Below are 21894 nucleotides of genomic sequence, written 5' to 3'. Positions count from 1 at the left end.
GACTCTAAATTGCATTTCTTTCCCCGGTGCAGCCTGCACTCTGTAATCAGGAGAGGGGCTGAAATGTCAGAGAAATTGTAAGCAATACTGGGAGTGAAACCTAAAGATGGAGGGCTTTTTCTCAAGGTTTTTTTTAAGCTTGACTGAACCCAGAAGAAAAAAGCGGGTTATCTGATTTTGTTGTAACTGACTTTTTTTTTCTGATAAGTGAAATTAATTTGAGTTCAGCTTTGAAAACAGCCTTCTAATGCTTAGAAACCTGTAACAGATACGGAGGACTTTGCCACAAGACTTTGAACGCTTGGGGTGTTTACAGCTCAATCCTCTGCAACCTCATGAGTTTTCTACCAGGATTGCATGCTGGAAGTCTGCTTAAAAGAGGAGTAGATCAAAGCAAAGAAGAAAACGTGGTCCAAAAAAAAGCTTTTTGGTTGCCCTTTTATTTCTTCTTAATTCCTAATATTTCTGCAGTTTTCTGAGAAATCCTCCAGTAAAAACAGGGCAGTCGGATAGTTTTTCCGATGGGGCATGGAGGATGTCAGATCTAATTTCCACAAGAGAAATGAGTGTAAAATAGTATTTTTTTCCATTTGTGGGTCACTTTCTTCAGTATCCTTGAGTCACTTTCTTCAGTATCCTTAAGTAAAGCGTATCTGAAGGTATTTTTTTCTTCAGCAAAATTATTCGATACAAAATATGGTTTCTTTGTAAGGTGTTACTGTTCTCTACTGCGAACTCAATTCAGTCTATTTCACCCATCGTTGCTCACCAACAGCAACAATTTCAGCGGCTCTTGCTCTGTGTGTTTTTGCAGTTGTAAAGAATTTAAGAGCGTTTTTTTAGAAGTTTTGATGCCGCACACAAACTTCCCAAGTTTATCCTTTCCTTGTAGAACTAACAAAAACTATTAATGGATTAAAAGAAATGCTTCTCAAGAATAATCCTATTTGCTTAAATCTATTTGTGTAAAAACCTTTGAATAAAGGAAACACAAGAAATGGAAGCTGTGTTTCTTTATGCCAGGTTTGTGTTCGTCTCGGCCAGACATTTCGGTGCAGCCCTGATCTAACATGAATCGTCAGCTTGGTGCAAAGCCATGGGATGTCAGCTCCAATCAGATCATAATATCTCCAACTCATGCTGAATTGAATCTCTCTGAGAATCCTGTGATGGTTCTTGTTTTAAATTCCTGATACCATATCTCTGCAAAAGTGAGGATTGAAACACACCTCCAAAAAATAGGCCATCCCTCGGAGAAAAGTGAAATGAACTCATGAGATATGCGTGCGACATAAATATGCATGAGCAATTTCTGTAGAATATAAGCGCTACAAAAGACGGTGTTTTTTTAGCTTTTAGGAAACATTTCTGTCTGAATTAGCAACTGTCAAAGTGGCATGGTTGAAAAGCTTTTCTGCTGTAGAGAGATGAAACTTCAGCTCTTCAAACAACATAGCTTATCTAGGGAAGCAAGTTGAGACACAGTTTTCTTAGAGCTCTCCAAACCCAGCAAGGTACCTGCAGAGCTTCTTTGCAAATTCTTTTGATATTCTCTTGTCCTGGAGAGTGCCAGACTCTCTCGTGCACTTCAGAAGTGTGAGAATTTTGCTTATCTTGGAGAGTAAAGAACCCAGGAGATAAATGGAGATAGAAATAATAAGAAAAAAAAAAAACAAAACTGTGCTCTTTTCCAGAAAATTAATAGATGTGCGTTTAATGCGATGGCATTATTTCTTTGTTCTGCTTTCAGAATCTAATTTTGTCCAGCACTACGTAAATTCTTCAGACTTTTTTTACAACTCCTGTAGAGTCTTTCCCTTACGCAGAGCAGCTTCCTCTTGGCACCCCTCCTGTGTGCACAGACACCGCGCCTCGTTTCCAGCGCAGTGATAAACATTAGCGTTCGGTGCCCATTTCTGGCAATCGGTGGCCTTCTGTCACTGGGAAGTCAGAGCTAAGCGGATGGAGGTTTGGAAGAGGTTTCTGAGGTGACCGAGTTCCTGTTTTAAGGTGAAGCCAGACATTGCAGATTGGATGAGATTCTCTCTCTTCAGCTTTGCCACCCCATTGTGAGGAAAGAAGCGTGGTCTTCAGTCAGAAATTTTCCAGGTTCATATTTGGACTGAGCTGATCTTTGATCTTCAAGTTTTAAGCCGATGGTGAGAAAGTGGAAAAATGAGAATGAGGGAGAGAAAAACCTTTTTTAGCATGACTACTGCTGTCAGCTTTCATCTTCTAAACTTTAATAAATTTAATCACAGCTAGAAGATTTCTGGAGAAGTCAAGTTATGTAGAAGCATTGGCACAATTTATCAGTTGCAGACAAAAACTGAAATAGAAGTGCAGCATCTAGAACATGCATTCCCTTCTGCGCTGTGGTCTGTAGAAGTATTTTACTGATGCGACCTGTTGCCAGCAAGACACTGAGTGGCTATCTCACTGGTTTTTTTGGGTCTTAGTATTCTGAAATGAGAATAGGAAAGTGTAAACAAAGCTGGTAATTTATCAAAGGCATCTTTTTTTATTTGTTTTGTGTCCGAGACAAAGCATTATTGTTCCTGGATAACCTGAGATTCTTGTGGCACGCAGTGACTGATAGGGGACTGAATCATAGCTCTTTCTGAAATGTTTTTTTAAGTTTGAGATCTTTCATTGTGTGAAACTTCTGACAGTCCAGGAAACACTGTATTGGACAGTGTGCCTGAACAGCAACCAAGGCTTGTTTCCTAAGCTGCGAGGCTGCGGTGGATGCGTACGGAGGGGGCATCGACGTCTTGTAACCCAACAGTTCAGCCAGCGGTGTCAGCTTCTGTACATTGCTTCTGCAGTACTGTAAGGTAATGAATTACGTGCATATGGACCAAACTTCTGATTGCAGTGGTATTTTTCTGCACTTAGCATGTTTTGGCTCCTGCTTACAAAGGAATACTTCAATTATTCTGGGGTGTTATTGTGGAAGAACTGGCTGACTTGGCACAATCGTTCACTCATTGTGAATGTACAGTCATTGAAGAGGCTGGGGAGCGCTGCTAATCAATAGAAGCAGGCTTTGTTAAACACTTGTTTTTCTTCTCGTGCTTGTTTTCTTGAATCTCTCCAGTAGTGTTGACCCCTGATGGTATTCATGTTTGCCTTCTGAATTACCAGCCCTGCTGTTGGTGAACAGGACATAGATTGTAATGTGGTGAGACTCCGCTCAGCAGGCATGGCCCCAGCCTCATCAGTTATCTGCTCCTCTCCCATCCCTCTTTCTTACAGTTTGAATGTTATCTCTCTTTAACGTGTAAGAACTAGTACTTCCATGCCAAGCAGACTGTGGGTACGTTGCTGCAACTGGCTGACTCTGGGACTTCTTTTTTTCAAGACTGCATGCACTCCAGTCAGGTAGTATCAAAACCTTTTCTGCTTCAGGGCTTTTCTGAAAGTGGCCTCATGTCATGAACCTGGCTTTGTGAATTGAAAATGTTTTATTCTTGGGTGCTTTTATGATGAAAATAACAAAATTAACACTACAGCTGATCCCGTCAGTGCTTACAGTTGGAGCTAAATAGGAATGGTCACAGAAGCTTTATTATTCTTCTAGATCTGTTAATCTGGCATCTTTCTGGAGCATTAATTCCACATTTTGCCTGACAAATAATTTTACTCAAAAGCCTTTGATTCTGTTAGGGTAGTTTGTTAGATTTCAGTAATGCGTATGCTAGTATTTGTGTTTCTCTTTCTGTACATCTTCATTCTTGAATGTACTTGGTTCCTCCCCTGGGAACAAGTGATTTCATGGAGTCATGACGCTGCAATGGATGCTACACCTCAGGCTCTGAAAATCCAACTGAAAAATACTCATTTTCATGTGTTACAGATGAACTTCCCATTTAAGTCTGGTGGTTTGGGTTTTTTTTGTCGGGATGATAGTTCTTCCTTACTGTTACTGAGAAATAATTTCATTGCTGTTAGAGAATGATTCATTAGCATGTGGTTTGCATTTGCAGGAAGCCAGTCTTGTAGAGACCACATTCCTGATGCTTGCTTGTTTTACGAAGGCGAAATGCAGATGTCTTCCTCGTACAAGCAAGTCAAAGGTGTCTGTCTGGGTCTGCCAGGCTGGGGGCTTAAGATAACAACCTGTCCAAGGCTGGCAGTGGCAGTTTATCCGTGCAAACTGGAGCAGACTGTCTGTGTTAGCAGCAGCCCTGTGTGCCATGCTCCAACTAATTACAAGCTTCTGCGCTGGGAGGGAGGGCAGCGCCGCCTGGGCAGCCTTTGTTTTCTGAGGGTCACATCGCTGGTAAAGTCGAGGAGGGTGACGTACCAGATATCACGCAGTGTGAGCTAATGCTTCAGTTCTTCTAGAAAAAAGATTATTTGAACATTGAAAATTACTCTTTTATTACTGGGATTTCTTAGTGGCCAGCAAAGTGGGCAAATCAGAAAGTAGAGGTGGATAAGAGCCATTTAAAAACCCCAGCTGCATCTCGTATTGGTGCTACACTGGTTTAGCTTGTTGAAACAACCATCCAGCCCAGGACTGGGGCAGTATCATGTGGCAGGAATAGATCGGTTGTGCTGCGTTGTGAAACTGCACCTCTTCGGTGAGGTAGATTTAGAAGAGTAATGAATCTGCTGCCCCTAGGTGTGCAGAGCCTGTCTGTTTTGTAGAAGGAGCGACCATTGCTTGTTTTTCCTTCCAGGGTTGTGCTGGGGTTGCTGTGTATCTGTATTACCAGTACATCGGATCCTGTGATTCACCTGTAGCAGGATTCAAGAAGGCTTATGGCTTTTCAGCTGATGACTGGGACTGACAGCTTCTCTAGGAAGAAAAAAAAAAGTTCTTCCTGCATCTCGGATGGAAGGAGTTGTGTTTTCTATATGTATAGCAGAGGGAGACAGGTGCTATGGTGATAGCTTGACTTGGAGCAGGGAAAATAGAGCCCTTTAATATCAGAGGGTGTTTGAATGCATTGGGCCTGCCCAGGTGCTTCCCAGCACAGAGAGGAGCGAGGAGGCAGGGGTCATGAGTCTTCTGATTCCCCTGGGAGAGGTGTCTTGTTTGCAGGAGACCTGCTTTGTTGGAACTCCATGGGCCTGATAAAGGCATGAAGGAGTCAAGAGGCAGGTTGAAGGTCCAGCAGCTCAGCAGATGCCTGTGGTCTTGGTGGGTACGAGCCTTTTTGTGCCTTTTCCTTCCGAAATAAACTAATACGTAAAAGCAAAGGAGAAATTGTTTGCTTGTACCCTTGTAACATGACTTTAAATGTCATGTTGCAGTATTCTAGAGGGTGCTCGGGCTAGCATGGGCTGTGCTAGTGCTTGCCAGGAGTCCACGTAATGCAAGAGACTCTGCATGGAAATAGTCCCTGTCACAGTAGCTTTCCATCTTCCTATTCCAGTCCAGTCTATAACTTTCTTCTCTACAGTGAAGGCTTGGGAAAATGTTTTGGTTTTTTCCCCCCCTACTCTTTGCTGTCACAGCATGTCTGCGTTCGCAGCTTGTTACTGCTTCTCCAGCTCAGTAAGCGGTATCTGCCTACCCTGTGCACTTATCGAGGACCCCGATCCCACTCTGGTCTGGGCCTCTCAAGTGGTGACCACAGTCAGGACTGGATGTGGGGCTTCCATGAGCAGTTAAGCTAATCCAGTGAATTCTTGATTCCTTTCTCTCTGTGCTGTTGTGACTAAGTATGTGAGTTAGTTTAGGTCCAACCTGTATATTGCAGATGCATTGGCTGTGAGAATTATGTCTAGTAGTTTAATGGGAATTGAGTATCACTGGGCTATTGTACTGAGTTTGTACAATTTATTAGTCTTATAAAAGATCATAGTCCTGAGCAGAGGTGTGGCCTCAAAATATGCGTAACTTGACTTTTTTCTTTTATTTTCCACCTAGGTATCGCACGCTGTTGCAAAGCTAGTATTAGTTAGTTTCCACTGGCAAATCTCAGAGATTTTGGAAAGGTAAGTGTAAATAGTCTTCTCTCTTCTGTGCTCAGTGCTTTTCCCCCTTGCTTTGCAAGAATGCTCAGAGTGGTCCATAGGTGTCTTTTTGACAAGCGTCTTTGAACCCAAAAGCAGGCCACACAGTCCATTCTAGGGAGCAGAGGAGAAACACTGTGTTGTTGAGGATCCATTGCCTGTAAAGAATTTGTAAACAGGGAGAAAGTAGCAATGGCAAACGTCATTCAGTCTGAGGAATTATTGTCATGCTGGGAACCCTGTAGATGCGTTTAGTGTAAACTTTGAGATAACAGATTGAGAGTGCTGCATCTATACTTATTTATTTTCACAAATTCAAAGGTAACGTATGTTCTGTTTTGAACACCATGAGCCGTAAATCATAAAGGAGCACTGAACCTATACTGATGCATTCTTTAGTAATGCAGTCACATTGAAGTTTTTGCTCCTTCTGAACATAAGCGATGTTTTTTTTCCAAGCTGACTAGCATTTGGTGAGCAGGAGAGGATGGTGTGAGAGAACTGAGAAGTGCAGCCCCTTTGTCGCTTGGCCGATATCACTGTAACGAAGTCCTCCAGCTGATTTCAAAAGGAGGGTTCGGACTCTGCCCAAACATATACGGGAAGTGTGTCAGGAGGCACTGCTGTCTGGCAGCCCCTCCAGAAAATACTGGCTCAGAACTGAACATTGTCTGAAAATAGAGAGCACAGCAGCCTGACTCATTCTGCCATGCCATTTTTGGCCCTGTAGCCAGCAACTTCATCCAGAGAGCATATGGGAAATGCATCTCATGTATGGATATTGTTGCAGCATCTTTGGTAACTGGCTCGTTGGTTACCATGCATCCTGTGAAAGTTTTTTCCCTGGGGAACGTGGAGGGTGAGATTCCTGCATAGCAGCTCAGGGTGATTCGGCAGGTTAACTAACGAGATTTAAACAAAAGGAAGTTTGGGGAAGGGTTTACTTCTAAAGCTGTGGCTTTGCAAGTTGTTCTCCAGTTGATCTGATCCTCAAACTTCTGTCTTGGTACGAAGTGACATTATCAAATGAAAGCTCCCTAGTACAACTACAATGTGCTAGCGGGGGGGGGGGAGGATTTACAGGACAGCCACAACAGTGATGCTGCTGTTTCTGAATTCACTGAGATATAAACATTCCTCTGCAATGAAAATCACAAACAGCAAAACATGTTTAATTCTAAGGCTGCTGATAGACAGCTTCATATGCCTAAGGGGTGATAATCTGTCACAGAGTAAATACTTAGCTGGATAATAGACTGGAGTCAAAGTGAGACCTAGCCAGGATAGCTTGATTTTACAAAGGAACAGGAGACAGACAGGAGCCTCGCTGGAGTGTGTTATTACAGGCAGTGGCTTAGGACTGCTCTAGGAGCATGGATAGGAAATCTTAGCTTCAAAAATAATTTTTCAGGGGGAGGAAGAGAGTTGTAGAAAAATATTCATCAAGGCGTATGAGGAAAATGTTAATCCATTACTGGGAGAAGTATTGTTCCTGTTTCTGATTTTGAAGAAACTCTTCATAAAGTTTTGTTGATGAGAGTTCAGCTCACTGTGTGAAGGAGCCTCACACGCGACACATTTCCACTTTCCTTGTTGAAGCCTACCCTACCATTTGCACAGAGCCTATTATTTATTCAGACGAGAAGGATCAATTTAACAAAGTAAAATGTATTCAGAAATTTATTTGATCATTTTTCAATTGCCTTTTCAGGCACAAGTCTAATGCTGCCCAATTGCTAGTAGAAGCACGAGTTCAGCCCACCTCATCCAAACATGTAAGTATGCTAACTATTTTGGTCTGTTCCCTTGGCAGACACCTCTGACCCACCTCATCGGAGGATTGCATTACTAATGGCATAGTCTGTCCCGTATTAACCCTTTGCAAACTCAGGTCCAACACCCTAACTCGATGCCAGGTTTACTTTTTGAATGAGAATGCATTCAAGAGGTGTCTAACATTGAAATAGCAGCTTTGCTGTTGTCTTGCAGGTAGTGTTCAAGAATTACTTGCCTCAAGAAAATTAAGCTCATTTTTTTGGCATGAGTGATGGTACACAATGGAAGGAGCAGAGTGCATGGGCTTGGCTACCTCTTCCAATTCTGCTCTCTCTGTAAAAGACACTCAAGGGAAGCTCTGGCTGCACAGAGTGAACAAAGCTTGTCTGTGGCTGGAACAGAGATTTTTTTTAATTTTTTTTTTCCCCCTGAGATGACTGTTTGCTGCACTGCTCTGCTCAGGGATGCTTAAGCCGGATCTCCCAGTGGTGTTGCTGCTGAGCCAGTCAGTAGTGATATTTGAACCAACAGCTTGTGTTTTGCAGCCAGGGCTACACGGGTCTTTAGATACTTTTTTTTTTTTCCCCCCACCCCCCTTTAAAGAGAAACTTCCTGTTCCACGTTTACAGGTTTCATTCACAGCGGGTGTCTCAGTACAATCCACAGTTACCCCAGGAACACATTGCCATGTGTCAGATTTTTGAGTGATAAAATATTACATCTGAGAAACACTCTTTGGGTTGGGGGAGGGGGAGATTTTAAAAGCCTGATTTGGCATCTGAGCTGACCTGTAACTAGCAGAGAGTGAAAATGCTAAAACAGCTGGCAGGAGTAAGCTTCATGGACTCAAAATAGATGATCTGCCTAGAGTCCAGAAAAAAATCTTTGTTATTTGACATACCTGCAAATTAGTCCATGTATTTTGAGATTTATGTGAATCTTGTATCAGCTGTCACTTAAGTACTCTCCACCGCGATGGTGATTTCATTTTGGGAAGAAAGATATGACAGTTCAAAGGTTAGTTTAAGTCTTGACAAACTTGATTTGATAGGCAATTCCTTGCAGTCTTTTTGTATGTGCTAGGGCAAGTTGCTCTGTGCTTTGGCTCCTAATGCAGAATGATAATATTTTGGGGGCAGATGCTCATGCTGAGTGTCTGTAGAGCAACTGACCCTACAGGGAGAAGCTACAGTGGTGAGCTCAGAGGGAGCTCGCGAAGGTTTGAGGTAGTGCAGTTGCTGTTCAAGCTGAGCAGTTGATGTAGGCAATCAATACAGTTGCAGACTCAGTGAATCTTGTTCTGGTCCATAAGTGAGGCCGCTTAGAACAGAGTCACATTATTTCCTTTTTCATGTGGTCATGCTATAAAAGAAGCTTTACTTGTCATGTGGCTGCCTATCATGCTGCTGCTGCTCTGCATCTCTGGTATGCAGAGCTAGGCATGGAAGCTGATGGCTGTCTCGCACAAGCTTCTCGAAGAGTAGCAAAGGTTTAAGTAGATGAAAAGTGATGATATGACTTCTCTGTGAAAGGAGAAACAGGAACATAAACTCCTGATAACAGCTTTGCAGAGCCTTGCTTTTGATGATGCTGTGCTAGACCTAGTTCTTCAGGTCCCAAGGGCGAGCCGAGATGTGTTGGAGGCTAGATCTGTTGTTTAGGGATTAGTTCTGTGCTACCCAAGGGGAGATCCAGACTGCTTCCCAGTGGTTTGGTGAAGCAATAGCAGAATTATGCCTGACTTGAAACAAACCATCTAATCCTTTTCACCTGAAGGGACGATGCCTGCTTTACCAAATATAGCATAGACAGAAGATAAGGGATGTGAGATGATGGTCTGTGAACTCCCTTTCCTCTCGGTATAAACACTCTGCACACTGCACCTTCAGTTGCCTCTCCTCTTACCCAAAATCATTGTCCAGTAAAAGGGCACTGCTAAGCCTGCTTCCAGCTATAGCCGCTGTCCAGGGCCTGTGGAACAGCAATAGAGTCTGACCCAGCTAACAAAGAATATCAGTAAATTCAGGGAAGGACTAGCACAATGATGTATCTCCTCATTTCTCAAACTGATAAGAACCAGAAAAGTAAAGGTGAGTTCTGGGTAGCACTAGATTAGAGGCAGGAGCTGGTCAGTGACTGTCAATCTGTTGTGCTCCGCGAGATTAAAGAGGTTTGTGAGAAGGACTGACCGTCGGGGCAGCGCAGCACCCCAACGCGCCAGCTGCTTATGAACCTGTTCTGGCCTGGAGCTCACCTGAGACCATTGCCACAATGAAGGTGATGCAGGTGCCCGTAGATGAGGTGAGAATACTCTGGGAGAGCTGGGATGCTTTCACCGTAATGCTGATTTCTCTCTCTCCCAGGCAATGGTACATTCCTCCCATCACTGCGCAGTGTGCATGCAGTTTGTCCGGAAGGAGAACTTGCTCTCTCTGGCTTGTCAGCACCAGTTCTGTCGCAGCTGTTGGGAGCAGCATTGTACAGTGCTCGTCAAGGATGGTGTTGGAGTTGGTGAGTTCAAGGCGGATACGATACTGGGTCTGTATTTGCCATGTTGGCCGTTCTGATGGTGACTCGCTGAATTGGTCTAAAACATCTCAGTAACGAGAAAATGGAGCATGGAATGACTATTTGTGACAAACTTAACTTGAACTAGGGGTCTTACCCAAATCCCTGGTTAGTGTTGGCATACCACCAGGAGAGCGCTCCTCCTGCCTAACAAAACATGCGAGTCCATAGATCCGTCTGCTGCTTTTCTCCCCTTGTGATCTCAAGAGCATGACTGTAACAAGTTAGAAGCTGCAAATCTGCTGCATTTTGAGTTTGCATCTCTCCTGATGTACTGTTGTACTGCCCCTGGAGTGCTCATGGATGCAAACATCTGTTCCCTTTGTGTTGGGTAGAAGCCAGTAGTTGCCAGAGTTGCTTTGGGCTTTTCCTAGCCTGTCCTTCATGCTGGCATGGCAGTAACATGCAATTTTCTACTTTAAGTATCTGACCTTGTGAATACTGGTTGGAGCACTTACTGGTCCTGGATGCACATGTGCCCTGTCATCTTTTGGTGAAGACAGTTGGGCTTCAGCTTTTCAGCAGCCCTGATAGATCTGTTTCACAGTTGTGCCGCTCTTGCCACAACAACAGATGGCACCTAGGAAACTCTGTTGAATGCTCTCTGTGCATTTGCTCCTTAGTATAAGTTGCACCCTGCTAAAATGTTGCTTTTTCTTCTCAGGGGTCTCCTGCATGGCTCAGGACTGCCTACTTCGGACACCAGAAGACTTTGTGTTTCCATTGCTGCCTAGTGAAGAGCTGAAAGACAAATACAGGCGCTACCTCTTCAGGGACTATGTGGAGGTATTGTCTCTTTCAGTTTTAAAATACCCTGGGTCAATTCACCAATGACTTGCAGAAATTGTGTTTTAAGTGTCTTGCATCTTTGATTAGGAATGCAGTAACTGCAGCAAAACTGTCCCTGATAAACATGATGTGGCTGTTCCTGTAGGACAGCCTCACTGACAAAATGCTCTAGCAGGTTGCCAAAGTAAATTCTGCTGTAAGGTCACCGAGTAACTCCTTGGCTGGTGCTTTGCTCTTTTCCTGAGGCAGAATTCTCAGAATGTTGCAGCTGAGAACTTCAAACTTCAATCTGAGTTTTAATAGTCCTTCTTGCTCTTGCGTAGATATTTTAGGTTCTGAAAAATAAGTCCCTCATCTTAGTGTAGCCTATCTGAATTGGCTTGCTCAATAATATTTTATGTGAGGTTTTTTGAAATTAAAGCAGCAATTGTTAAGGTTAAATGTGCAGGAAGTACTCTGGTAACTGAGAACAGACTGGGAACGCTCAAGAAGGAGCAAAGCAGTATGAAAGAGTGGTGTTGCCTCTCTTCAGTAAGAGACCCCTTGGGAGGGACCAGCCACCACAGGAGAGCGGCTGAGTACATTCTGGGACATAAGGAGAGGACGGGGAAAGAGCTCAAATGGAGTAAAACTGTTTGTGCAGTGTCTTGGTGGGCTCTTATGGTTGGGTTGCTGTGCTTAGTTGGTCTGTAACCCTCCATTTGAATTCCCTGTTCTAGAGAAGCTGTAAGTAACTAATAGTCCCTTTCCTAATGTGGAAGAGGTTTGGCTGCTCTGTTAGCCAAGACCTGGTGACAGTTTTCACTCTTTTTCAACAAGAAATAACTGACTTCCATGTTTTTGAGGACAGGAGTCGTTAAACTTGAATAGATAATGCTCTTCTGCCCCCACTGCTGATCTTACCTTGGTATGTTCACAGAGCCATTATCAGCTGCAGCTGTGTCCTGGTGCAGATTGTCCTATGGTCATACAGGTACAAGAGCCAAAAGCCCGGCGAGTGCAGTGCAATCGTTGCAGTGAGGTCTTCTGGTAAGAAACAGAGAAGGTTAAAGATCACGGGGAAACTGTGTGCTGTCCTCAGAGCTACTCCATTTGCTTGCCAGCAGGTTCAGCGTGTAGAAGCATCTCAAATGCTTTGCTAGAGTTGTTTGTAACTTGAGTTAGCTTGAGTAATTGGACACCTGGGGTCTGACTTCTGCAGGTGGTCAGCCGTCGCCTCGCTCCCTAAACTCCTTGGGAGTTGAGTGTTCTGACAACCAGGGAGTGCAGGCCTTGAGTAATGAAGGGGTTACAAATCTACCATTCTCGTATTTTGACTAGGTTACATATTTTGATGCAGACATAGTGACTGGTAGAGATTCTGGTAATGGATGTGGAGGCCTCACTGCTCTCTGCTGGCACTGAGTTTTTAAGTTTATTACAAGTATATGACTCCCAGAGTGTCCGGTGTGTTTTGAGGCTGATGCAAGAATACATTTCTGCTGAATAGGAACACTAATGTTCCTTGTCTGACTTCAAGCGTATCTGGGACCAGAGAAAAAAAGATAGCTTGCAGGGCTGCTGAAGTGTCTTCTGCTCCTGGGTCTCCAGAATCACTGCTGTTGAGAATGTCTGTGGAGCACAATACGACTGGTTTAGAGACCCAGCTTACTGGTATCGCCGTGCAGATGGCCCTTACTCACCTAGGGCTGGGAAGGTCGTGCTAATGCAAGTGCCTGATATCTACCACTGGAGTCAGGCTACTTGTAAAGCCACTGGTATGCCCCAGGCCTCTGCAGTCATGTTAGAGCAGACGTAGGTACACTCTAGGGAGGGATGTGTCAGCCCTCAGACATGGGATTTCTCAGAGAAGGCCTCGGTTCACTCTCATCCTGACCCTGGCTTCTGCACAAGAGGGTGGGGATTTATTGGAGTTCCGCCTTGGTCTTTGCACTCTAGTAATACACAAGTGCATTTGCATCCCTTACCCTCGCTTGGCCTCCCAGATTTTGGTCATCAGGGAAACCTCAATTCTTGAGTCATTTCCTTGGAAATCGATATGTCTTTGACTTTTCTTTTTTCCCCCTCCTATTAAGCTTTAAGTGTCGGCAGATGTACCACGCACCCACAGACTGTGCTACCATTCGGAAATGGCTCACCAAGTGTGCAGATGACTCCGAAACAGCCAACTACATCAGTGCTCACACTAAAGATGTAAGGACAAGCACCTGCATGTTTTTTCTTGTCCTCTAGTGCTGCCTGGGAAGCAAGATACAATTCTATACATAGGTAGCATTGCGTGCTGCATTTTCACAGGCTGCAGTTTCTCACAGCTCCCTCGGGACTGTGACAGAACACAACTGAATGCCTTGGGAACGCTTTGTGCGGGAAGTCCAGCTGCCCTCCTGCGGTAAGGACCTGGTGGTCCTTATTCCAGACCTGGTGTGAATGTCTTTGGCAGCCAGGTGTGCTGCCCTGCCACAGGCAAAAGAACTGTGGCTACTTTGAAATGATCAGTGGAGACGTATTTAAAATGGAAGGAGAGCGTGTAACAAGTGCGGAGCCAGTATCAAATAAGGCACTAGTGGTGTTTAAACCTGAACAACTCTGTGGAGTACTGTGAACTGGAAGGTGACGGAGATAAAGTCTTCATTTGGCAAGGGCAGCAAAATGGGTTAGATGAAGTTTGTAAATTAGACATTGAAGTACTTCTAGTAGATTTAGACCCAAGAAAAAGAAATAGTATTACATGTTGTACTCTGTAGTCTACCTATAGATTTGTCTTTAAAAGTTACAGATATACTACCTTTATCCTCTAGATTAGCTGTCTGCAGATTGGAGCTTTTAATGTCTTTTGGGGATTTTGTGGCCTGACTTCAAAATAGTTCTTAGCTGGCATTTGTTCTACTGTAGCCGATGACAATTGTGACAGTGCTAATTAGCTGTAAGCTTCAGTTGTGTTAGGAAAGTGGGTACTTAGACTAGAGGTCTTAAATTCCCTCCTTTCTCTGGTGAGGGTGTCAACAGGTGATGGCATTGTTTCTGCTATGCTCTTTTGTAGAAATAAGGTTCTACTGAGCATTGTCCTGGCATACATTTTGCCTGCCATTAAACTTTATAAAAAGCAGCAAAACTCCCTTCTTTGTACCTATGCAACCCAAAAAATGTAACTGAACTTGACATACCAGGGCGTCAGCAGACTGCTGATGGAGCGAAGGAGTGTGCAGCTCTCACCGTGGTCAGCCGGATTCTCTGCAGCTAGCTAAGTTGTCGTCTGTTAATGGCTGTTGAAGGCAGGATATAGAGCTGATTATCTTGTAGTCTAAGTAGCTACTGTCATATGTGAACTAATTATGTCCCTACACCTGAGCAACTGCTAAATGGTAACTCAGTGAGACCTTCAGTTTTACAAGGAGTAACTACAGCAAACTTGTTTTCTTGAGCAAGCAGTCCAGTGCTGCAGTGTAACTTCCCTGGCTTCGCCTTTCTCCCTCCTTTTTAAATGGAGCTGTCAGGAATTGGTGGGAGGCAGGGTGTATATATGTTAATATTCTCGTATATGCATATGTAAAAAAAAAAAAAGCAGGAGGGGAATAATCATGCAAGTGCTGTCATTCTTCAGAAGGCTGCTAGAGACAGAGTTGGATCTAACAAATGCTTCTGTTTCCCCAGTGTCCCAAGTGCAATATCTGTATTGAAAAGAATGGAGGCTGCAATCACATGGTGAGCAATTCCCTGAACACGTCAGACCTTCCTTGTTCTAAGCAGAATTTTTTTTTTTCCTACTAACCAGTGCCTCCTGTGTCTCTTCTTTTTCAGCAATGCTCCAAATGCAAGCATGGTAAGTAGGATTTGGAAACAGTTTTCTCTGCAGTGTTTGTTAGTGGTAATGTCCTCTTCTCTTTTTTTGTGATATGAAGATAAATTATGAACATTGACTGAAATATTTTTTCCCCCCTGGTAAAAGGTGAGCAGGATATTAATGACAGACTTGTGTGTGATAGCTTCCCCCCGCCCCGGCTGTGATCTCAGCTGGGTTCTGATTCAGTGCTGGTTTGGCTCCCTCTCCCTGATATGTCCATTGTATAGAGAAGTCTCTATCTCTGCCGTAATATTAACAGTGGAATCCATCTCAGAGGAGAGTATTAAACGTTTTCCATGTAATTGTATTTGTCATCAGCTGACAATACCGGCAGAACTGAGCCATTTACTCAGATCAGCTTAAGTCCTTCTGCTTAGCGATGGAAATAATGAGCTTCAACCCAGATGAAACTGCAGGAGCTGCGAATTGTTCTGCATAACATTATCTGTTGGACTTCTCAGTCCACTCCTGTGCAGTTAGCAGCCTGAGTGTCTTTGGCCCATTGTGTGGTCCTACAAAATGACAGCCTGTTCTTGCACTTATCTTTTCATGGCAGAATTAATTTCTGTTGCCTTGGAGCGAGATAGTTTGTATTCAGCCCTCTAAGTGTGCCACTAGGAAATATTATAATATCAGAACCTTATTTGGAAGACGATTAAAGATTACTGTCCTCTCTCATTTCCTTTGCTTTGGGGTCCTCAGCAGCACTGGGCGTGCTTTGATGGAGCTCTGTGACAAGGGTGAGCAGGCAAGTGCCAAGGTACCATGGTGACTAGCACTCAAGAAGGCTGGGGAACACTGGAAATACAAATTCCAGTCTCTTATTATGAGTAACACAGAAGTGATTCCTATTGTGTCAACTTAATCTCCATCTTTTTTCCTTCCCAGCAGAACACTCGCAGCCTCGCTCTGAAATCAGAAAACTGTCATGCGGGTTTTGCTGTTGCTCTTTTTCCTCCACTTTCTTCCCAGTTCAGTGGCTCCTAACTTGATGTGTCGTAAACCACTGATATCTGAAGTTACCTGGGTAGTTGCCTCCTCGAGAGAACTGAAGGCAGACTTTCTTTTTCATGAGTTAGTTCACTTTTGGATTTGATTGTTGATATTTTGTTCAGCCAGAGGTCTGCATGGGGTAGTATACCAGTGGTGGGGAGGACGCAACTCACAAATAAGACTGCAGCCTGCCTCTTCTTTAATCTAGAGTGACAGCCTGTGCAGAGCGAAAGTACAGTTTCTGCCCATTGGTCTTGGTGTACAGGATGCAGCGCTTCGGGATTTACTTTCCATAGTTGCACAGGAGGCTGTACAATGAAAATCTTCAAGACAGGCTGGTATTTTTGGCTCACTATTGTGTTCTGTTATGCAAGATGATACAAAATGTATATGTTTCTTGGCTTAGCAGAAATATCTGAAAACAGATGGGCTGTCTCTCCTGAAGCTTTTCTTTCTCAGAGGTTTTTTTCTGTGCATCACAGTGGGTTTTTCGCTGTTTTCTACAGACTTCTGCTGGATGTGTCTGGGAGACTGGAAGACTCACGGCAGCGAGTACTACGAATGCAGTCGGTACAAAGAGAATCCTGATATTGTAAACCAGAGTCAGCAAGCACAGGCCAGGGAGGCCCTTAAGAAGTACTTGTTCTATTTTGAGAGGGTAGGAGACATCTCCTTGGCCAGAGCTGCTGTAGCCTTTTAATGCTCCCTGCCTGGTGCAAAGGTCATTGCCAGCAATCTCCGTGCAAGAAACTGCCCAAAGAGACTCTGTGCAGAATTTTCAGGCCCTGTTGTTTTTTCACTCAAAATCCTGCCCTGCGAGTCCCATCCAAACCAGTAACGTTGTACCCAAAGCAAATCATATTTGCTCCTACATTTCCTTGTGCTAGAGAAAATCAGTATTACCTGTGTGCCGCTGTACCATTTTCCTGCAGGCTGAGTGCTGCTGCAGTAGATAGATATTGCTCCAATCATTTCCTTCCAGGATTGGGGAACTTCAGTTCCTTGCAGTATGTCTTTATAGAGACAAAGACTAAATAAACGCTGCCGTGTTCAAAGCTCCATTGGCTGTAGCAAAGTTTTCCTAAAATTTCATGTAATCGCATTTTTAAAAGTTGCAGTCAGAGCATCTCTGTCCACACAGCAGGCTCGATGTACCTGGCCATACAGTGCAATCCTAGAGCAGCATCTCTGGAAGAGAACATGGTAGAGGTCCAATGCTGCTGCCTTTCAGTTTCCCCATTAAAATGAGTTTATTCTTCACACCATGAGCCAAGTCCTTTTTTAAGAACTTGTGTTCATTCAAATGTGTTCATTCCCGGCTCTCCAGACCAACAGGCTGTGGGAAATGGCCGTGCTCACAATGTGCACGTGGATGTTGGAGTTCACTGAGCCCGTGTTAAATGTTAAATTAAACTCTTGACCTTTCTATAGAAATCCATTAAGTAGGGGAATCACCATTTCTTGCCATCTTGTTAGACACAAGGTCATTGTGCGACCAGAGGGCATTCCCACTCTGAGGAGCTGGGTCTGCTCCCTGCTCTTTGCCGCTGTCAGTCTGTTGTATACAGCCTCCGCTCCTTGCTACTGGAGGTGCTGCCTTGCTGTTCTTTCCCACAGCATGTCTTTGCGTTGCTGGACTCCCACCCCACTTCAACTTCTGCTTGCTAGAGCTTGTGCTTTTACAGCAGCGGTATTCTGGTCTCATGCCATTTTTTCTTCCCCCATCTCCCCACCCTGACCCCTTGCAGTGGGAGAATCACAATAAAAGCCTACAGCTGGAGGCACAGACGTACCAACGAATCCAGGAGAAAATCCAAGAAAGAGTTATGAACAACTTGGGAACGTGGATAGACTGGCAATACCTACAAAATGCTGCAAAACTACTTGCAAAGGTGGGTAGTTGTGGCTTGTTTGGCACAGAGAAGAGAATACACACCAGAATGCTAAATTCACAACACCAGGTGAAGAAGGGAATTTAGGGGTTGTGGGTATGTGGGACAGTACCTCTGGTCTAGGACGTGAACTAGCCAAAAGTCATCTGGAAGTGACCTCTGTGAAGTTATACTTTAACGGCACGAGTTCTTCCAAGGAAGGTGTCGGAAATTCCATTGTGAAGTGTCCAGTCTTCCTTGTCAGAAAGTAGCTTCTTAGCCTGTAGTGGTCACACAAATGTGGCTGTGCCAACTTCCAAGTCTGAGACTTTTGTCCTTCTTTTCTCTTTCCTCCTCCCACACCCCGACAGTGTCGTTACACCCTGCAGTATACATATCCGTATGCCTACTACATGGAGTCTGGTCCCAGAAAGAAACTGGTAAGATGATTTGCTCTTTTTTTGCTGATAGCTTTTTGGGGCGTAGCTGGCAGCATGCTGGGCTGAATTCCAGAGCTTGGCAGTGTCTGAAATACTAGTCTTGAGTTTGAGGTAAGGGAGGACAAATAATAGGTGGTTTTGCACCTTTCCTCTTCACTTCGAGTTCAGCAGCAGCTCAGTCCTCTGATACATTACATTATTTTCCCAGGGCAGCACTGCACTTTCACTACAAGCAATTTATCCAGAATGTTTTGAGGCTGCAAATGTGCGTTTGTTCCTCAATAAGACTTATCGCAGTGCTGTGGGCCATATTTCACGTGAAAAGCTGCTGGCAGATAGCTTTTACAGCCTTGAATCAGGGTGTAGCTTTGCTTTTTATTCTTGCTCTAAGTTCCTTGCTGGCTTGGAGCATCCCATGGGCTGGACATGTCCCAAAATAGCCCTGAATTCACTGAAGAGGTTGTTTCTTTGACTCAGTTGTCCAGTAAAACCTGTTATCCAATCTCTCGCCATAGCATCATACATATTCTCTGAGGCTGTGGACAGATGTTCTCTTCTGGGTCCGACTGTGCCAGCGGAACAACTTGCTGCTCCCAGCAGTGGTTAACAGTCCCTCTGCTCTGCTTGCAGAGCTGCTCACAAGAGCATTTCCTGACCCGTTTATGGCAAAATGAGCTGAGTTAGGAGATATTTGTCACTCGCAGTGTTTTTAGGCTGACTGGGTTAATTTTGAGTGGCGCAGGTTGGGGAGCGCTTACACAAGAAACTCCTGGAAGGGGTGATGCTGTGTAGCTGAAGGTGGATAAGGAGGAGGCAGAAACCTGCTCTGCCAGCACAGCTGTCAGCAGAACACATTTGTCCGCTCCTCAAGTGTAGTGTGTGGTATGAAACTGCTCCACTAAACTAGTTTCTTGTTGCTGTCTCTTATTTTTGCTCTTCGCAGTTTGAGTATCAGCAGGCCCAGCTGGAAGCTGAAATTGAAAATCTCTCATGGAAGGTCGAGCGAGCAGACAGCTATGACAGAGGGGTGAGTGCTCTTCTTGCTTGAGCCTTCTGGCTGGGTTTTGTTTGTTGGGCTTAACACTTCTGCAGGAGCGCTAAGGCAGTCAAGCGAGGGTTCTGAGAAACTAGATCCAGAAACTCACCTTTAGCCAGAGGATGTTGTAGAATTGGAGTGCTCGCTGCCTTACGGGAGAGGAGGGAGGGCTGCAGTGAGTCCTGCACACTGAAACAGGACCAGCAGAGCTCTGAAGGGAGCTGCACATAGCCCTCTGGTGAAGAGCAGATTCCTTAAGCGTGTAGCTTTTTAGAGCAGGAGCAAGGTAACTGCAGAGGGAGCCCACGTCGAAAGGAAAAGGATCTGCAATCTTGTGAACCAGAGTGCGTGTGAAGGTTGGAGCTTCTCAGGCTGGAGCCGAGTCTCTCCCTAAGGAAAATGAGCTCTTCTCTGAGTAGTTCATGCTAACGGTTTCTCCCTTCTGTTTTACCAGGACTTAGAGAATCAGATGCACATAGCAGAGCAGAGACGGAGGACCCTGCTGAAAGACTTCCATGACACATAAGACAGGAGGAAGTGACGAAGTGCAGGGGTGAGAGCAGCGAGTGAAGTGATGGCAGCTTCACCGGGATAAGCAGGCACTGCCTCTGGGAGAACACGGCCAAGGACAAAGCCACCCCTCCCCTTGCAAGTCAGACACATGCAAACACCACATCTTAGTCCAGTTTGTTCTCTTATCTTTCTGTTTCTGTTTCTGCCAGGCTAGAGGCCAGAGTTCAGATTGGCATATTTCCTGGGACATTTCCCTCCTGCCCTTGATGGTTTCAGAAGGGGAGGGAGTTTTTCTCTGAATGGCTGTTAATAGTATTAGATCATTACAATTTGTGTAATTTTCAACGGTTGTACAATTATACAGACAAACCTTAGAATAACACACAACCCTTTTTAAAAATAAATTGGCAGTGGAGTGTTTTTCCTTAATCTGCTTGTAAATTTAATGGGCTTTTCCCCCCTCTCCCTCTCCCTTCCTCTGACCCAAAAATCCTCCTAGGCACTGAAGGAGGCTACAAAATATCTTGGCTAGATTTCCCGACGCTCCTTTAACCAGGGCGTCGTAGCATTGGCCTTGCACGAGGAGAGTGGCTGGTGTTAAGAGTGGCTGCTGCTGTGTCTGACCTGACAGTACCAGCAGTGGCCGTGATTTAGTGTGACGTGTGACATCTCTTTTCTTGTAAATCAGCTGTGCAAAATCCTGCTACACAAACGAAACCAAACAGAGGAATTGTAGGGGAGAGACCAGGTTAATACTGGGGGATATGCCTTGAGTCAGGTCAGATTCTGCATTTGATGAATTTTAGGTCTTCCATGTAGATTTTTGCTTTCCTTGTTTTTGTGGGGAGGGTGTTGTATTGCCAAAGTGAGTGATGAGGGATTAGTAGCATACAGTTGTTAATCAAGGCTTGGGGCTTTCGCAGAGTGAAACAATCAATGTTATAACAGTGCCATGCAGCCTGGTAAAGATTATTTGTGCCTGCTGGATAACATGGCGGAGAAAATTTGATCCCATTCATCGAGGTGAGGCTAAACACACCGCTACATTAGGAGGAGGAAAGATTATGTACAACACACTCCCTGGCAGATGCTGGCAACGTGGGTGGGCACTTGAATACAGGTGCGCCGCTTGTGCAGAGCCTGCACCAAGCCAGGCAGAAAATGAACTAGCAAAATTAATTTATTTGTATATTAGTATTGATACTGGTGCGGACTTACCAGAGAATTGATTGTTAGGAGCATGTGGAGCTTTTTTATTAACATTCTTTTTTCTAATGTAAAATATACACTAAAATAAAAATATGAAAACCTAGTTCATCTTAGTAGGGGTTAACATGAAAAAGGTTACTTAAATGGTGATGCTTGCCTGTTTGCTGCAGGAAGCAGGCCACACGTTACGATTTCACAGGCACGTATGTCACCTGCACCAGGAGCATGTTGTTTGCAGCCAGCGAGGTGGAGCTGGAGTCTCACGATTTGAGGAAATCCTCACCTCTGCGGGGAACTCATGGGATTCTCTTCCATGCTGTATGTGGAAGCGTTGCCTTTGATGCACCCCTGTACGCTCTATTGCTCTTATACAATGTCACTTGACAAGGATTAAACTGGAGGGGGAAAAGTGCTAAATTCCTGCATCTCGGAATAAGCTAACTCTGCTGTTGGAGCCTTTTTCATGTACCTGAGACATGTGAGCCAAGTATTTGCAGCATGTATAATTGGGCAGATGGATTTAACAAGAGAGATGAATTGGTTTAGAGGAGTAGCAGCCGTCATAGGAGCTAATCCTGCAGCTGTGCTGCTTGTACACAGAGGAAACTTTCAAACTGAGAGGCCTTTTCCTTTCTCCCTCCCTTCCCTGGTGTGGGACGTATCCTCAGGGAACGGGAGAACGTACTGCCGAGGCGCTGCTGGCAGCGGAGCGGGGGTTACGACAGAAGCGGCTGAGGGCAGAGCAGGGCTGCAGAGAGGTGGCTGGAGCCAGGGAGGGAGCAGCACTGCTTGCTGCGCAAGAGATCTCCGTAACCGTGGCTCCTTGTGTTCCTGCTCTGCCCTGTTTTGGCTTCCCTCTAGGCTGGAGCCGTAGAGGTAGATATGTCC

At 44.7% G+C, this 21894-nt stretch overlaps 1 protein-coding gene across 10 annotated transcripts in view; it reads left to right on the top strand.

Annotated features, from left to right (window-relative positions):
• The window catches only part of ARIH2 (ariadne RBR E3 ubiquitin protein ligase 2), a 32698-nt gene extending 11589 nt beyond the window's left edge, over positions 1-21109 (top strand). For 5 of the 10 annotated variants that reach the window (XM_087745312.1, XM_087745304.1, XM_087745305.1 and 2 more), the window contains 13 exons: positions 5885-5952; positions 7682-7745; positions 10110-10257; positions 10979-11100; positions 12023-12132; positions 13179-13296; positions 14755-14805; positions 14902-14923; positions 16444-16595; positions 17686-17829; positions 18180-18248; positions 19192-19275; positions 19739-21109. In XM_087745312.1, coding sequence (XP_087601438.1) covers positions 10113-10257; positions 10979-11100; positions 12023-12132; positions 13179-13296; positions 14755-14805; positions 14902-14923; positions 16444-16595; positions 17686-17829; positions 18180-18248; positions 19192-19275; positions 19739-19810 — 1089 coding nt within the window. In that variant the 5' untranslated portion in view covers positions 5885-5952; positions 7682-7745; positions 10110-10112 and the 3' untranslated portion in view covers positions 19811-21109. The other 5 variants (XM_087745309.1, XM_087745310.1, XM_087745314.1 and 2 more) reach the window with 5 other exon arrangements.
• The last annotated feature ends 785 nt before the right edge of the window (positions 21110-21894 follow it).

Source organism: Nipponia nippon, unplaced genomic scaffold, assembly GCF_047370975.1.
Source record: "Nipponia nippon isolate SJK-2023a ecotype South Korea unplaced genomic scaffold, ASM4737097v1 scaffold_9, whole genome shotgun sequence".
NCBI lineage: Eukaryota > Metazoa > Chordata > Aves > Pelecaniformes > Threskiornithidae > Nipponia > Nipponia nippon.
This window is presented reverse-complemented; position numbering and strand designations above follow the sequence as displayed.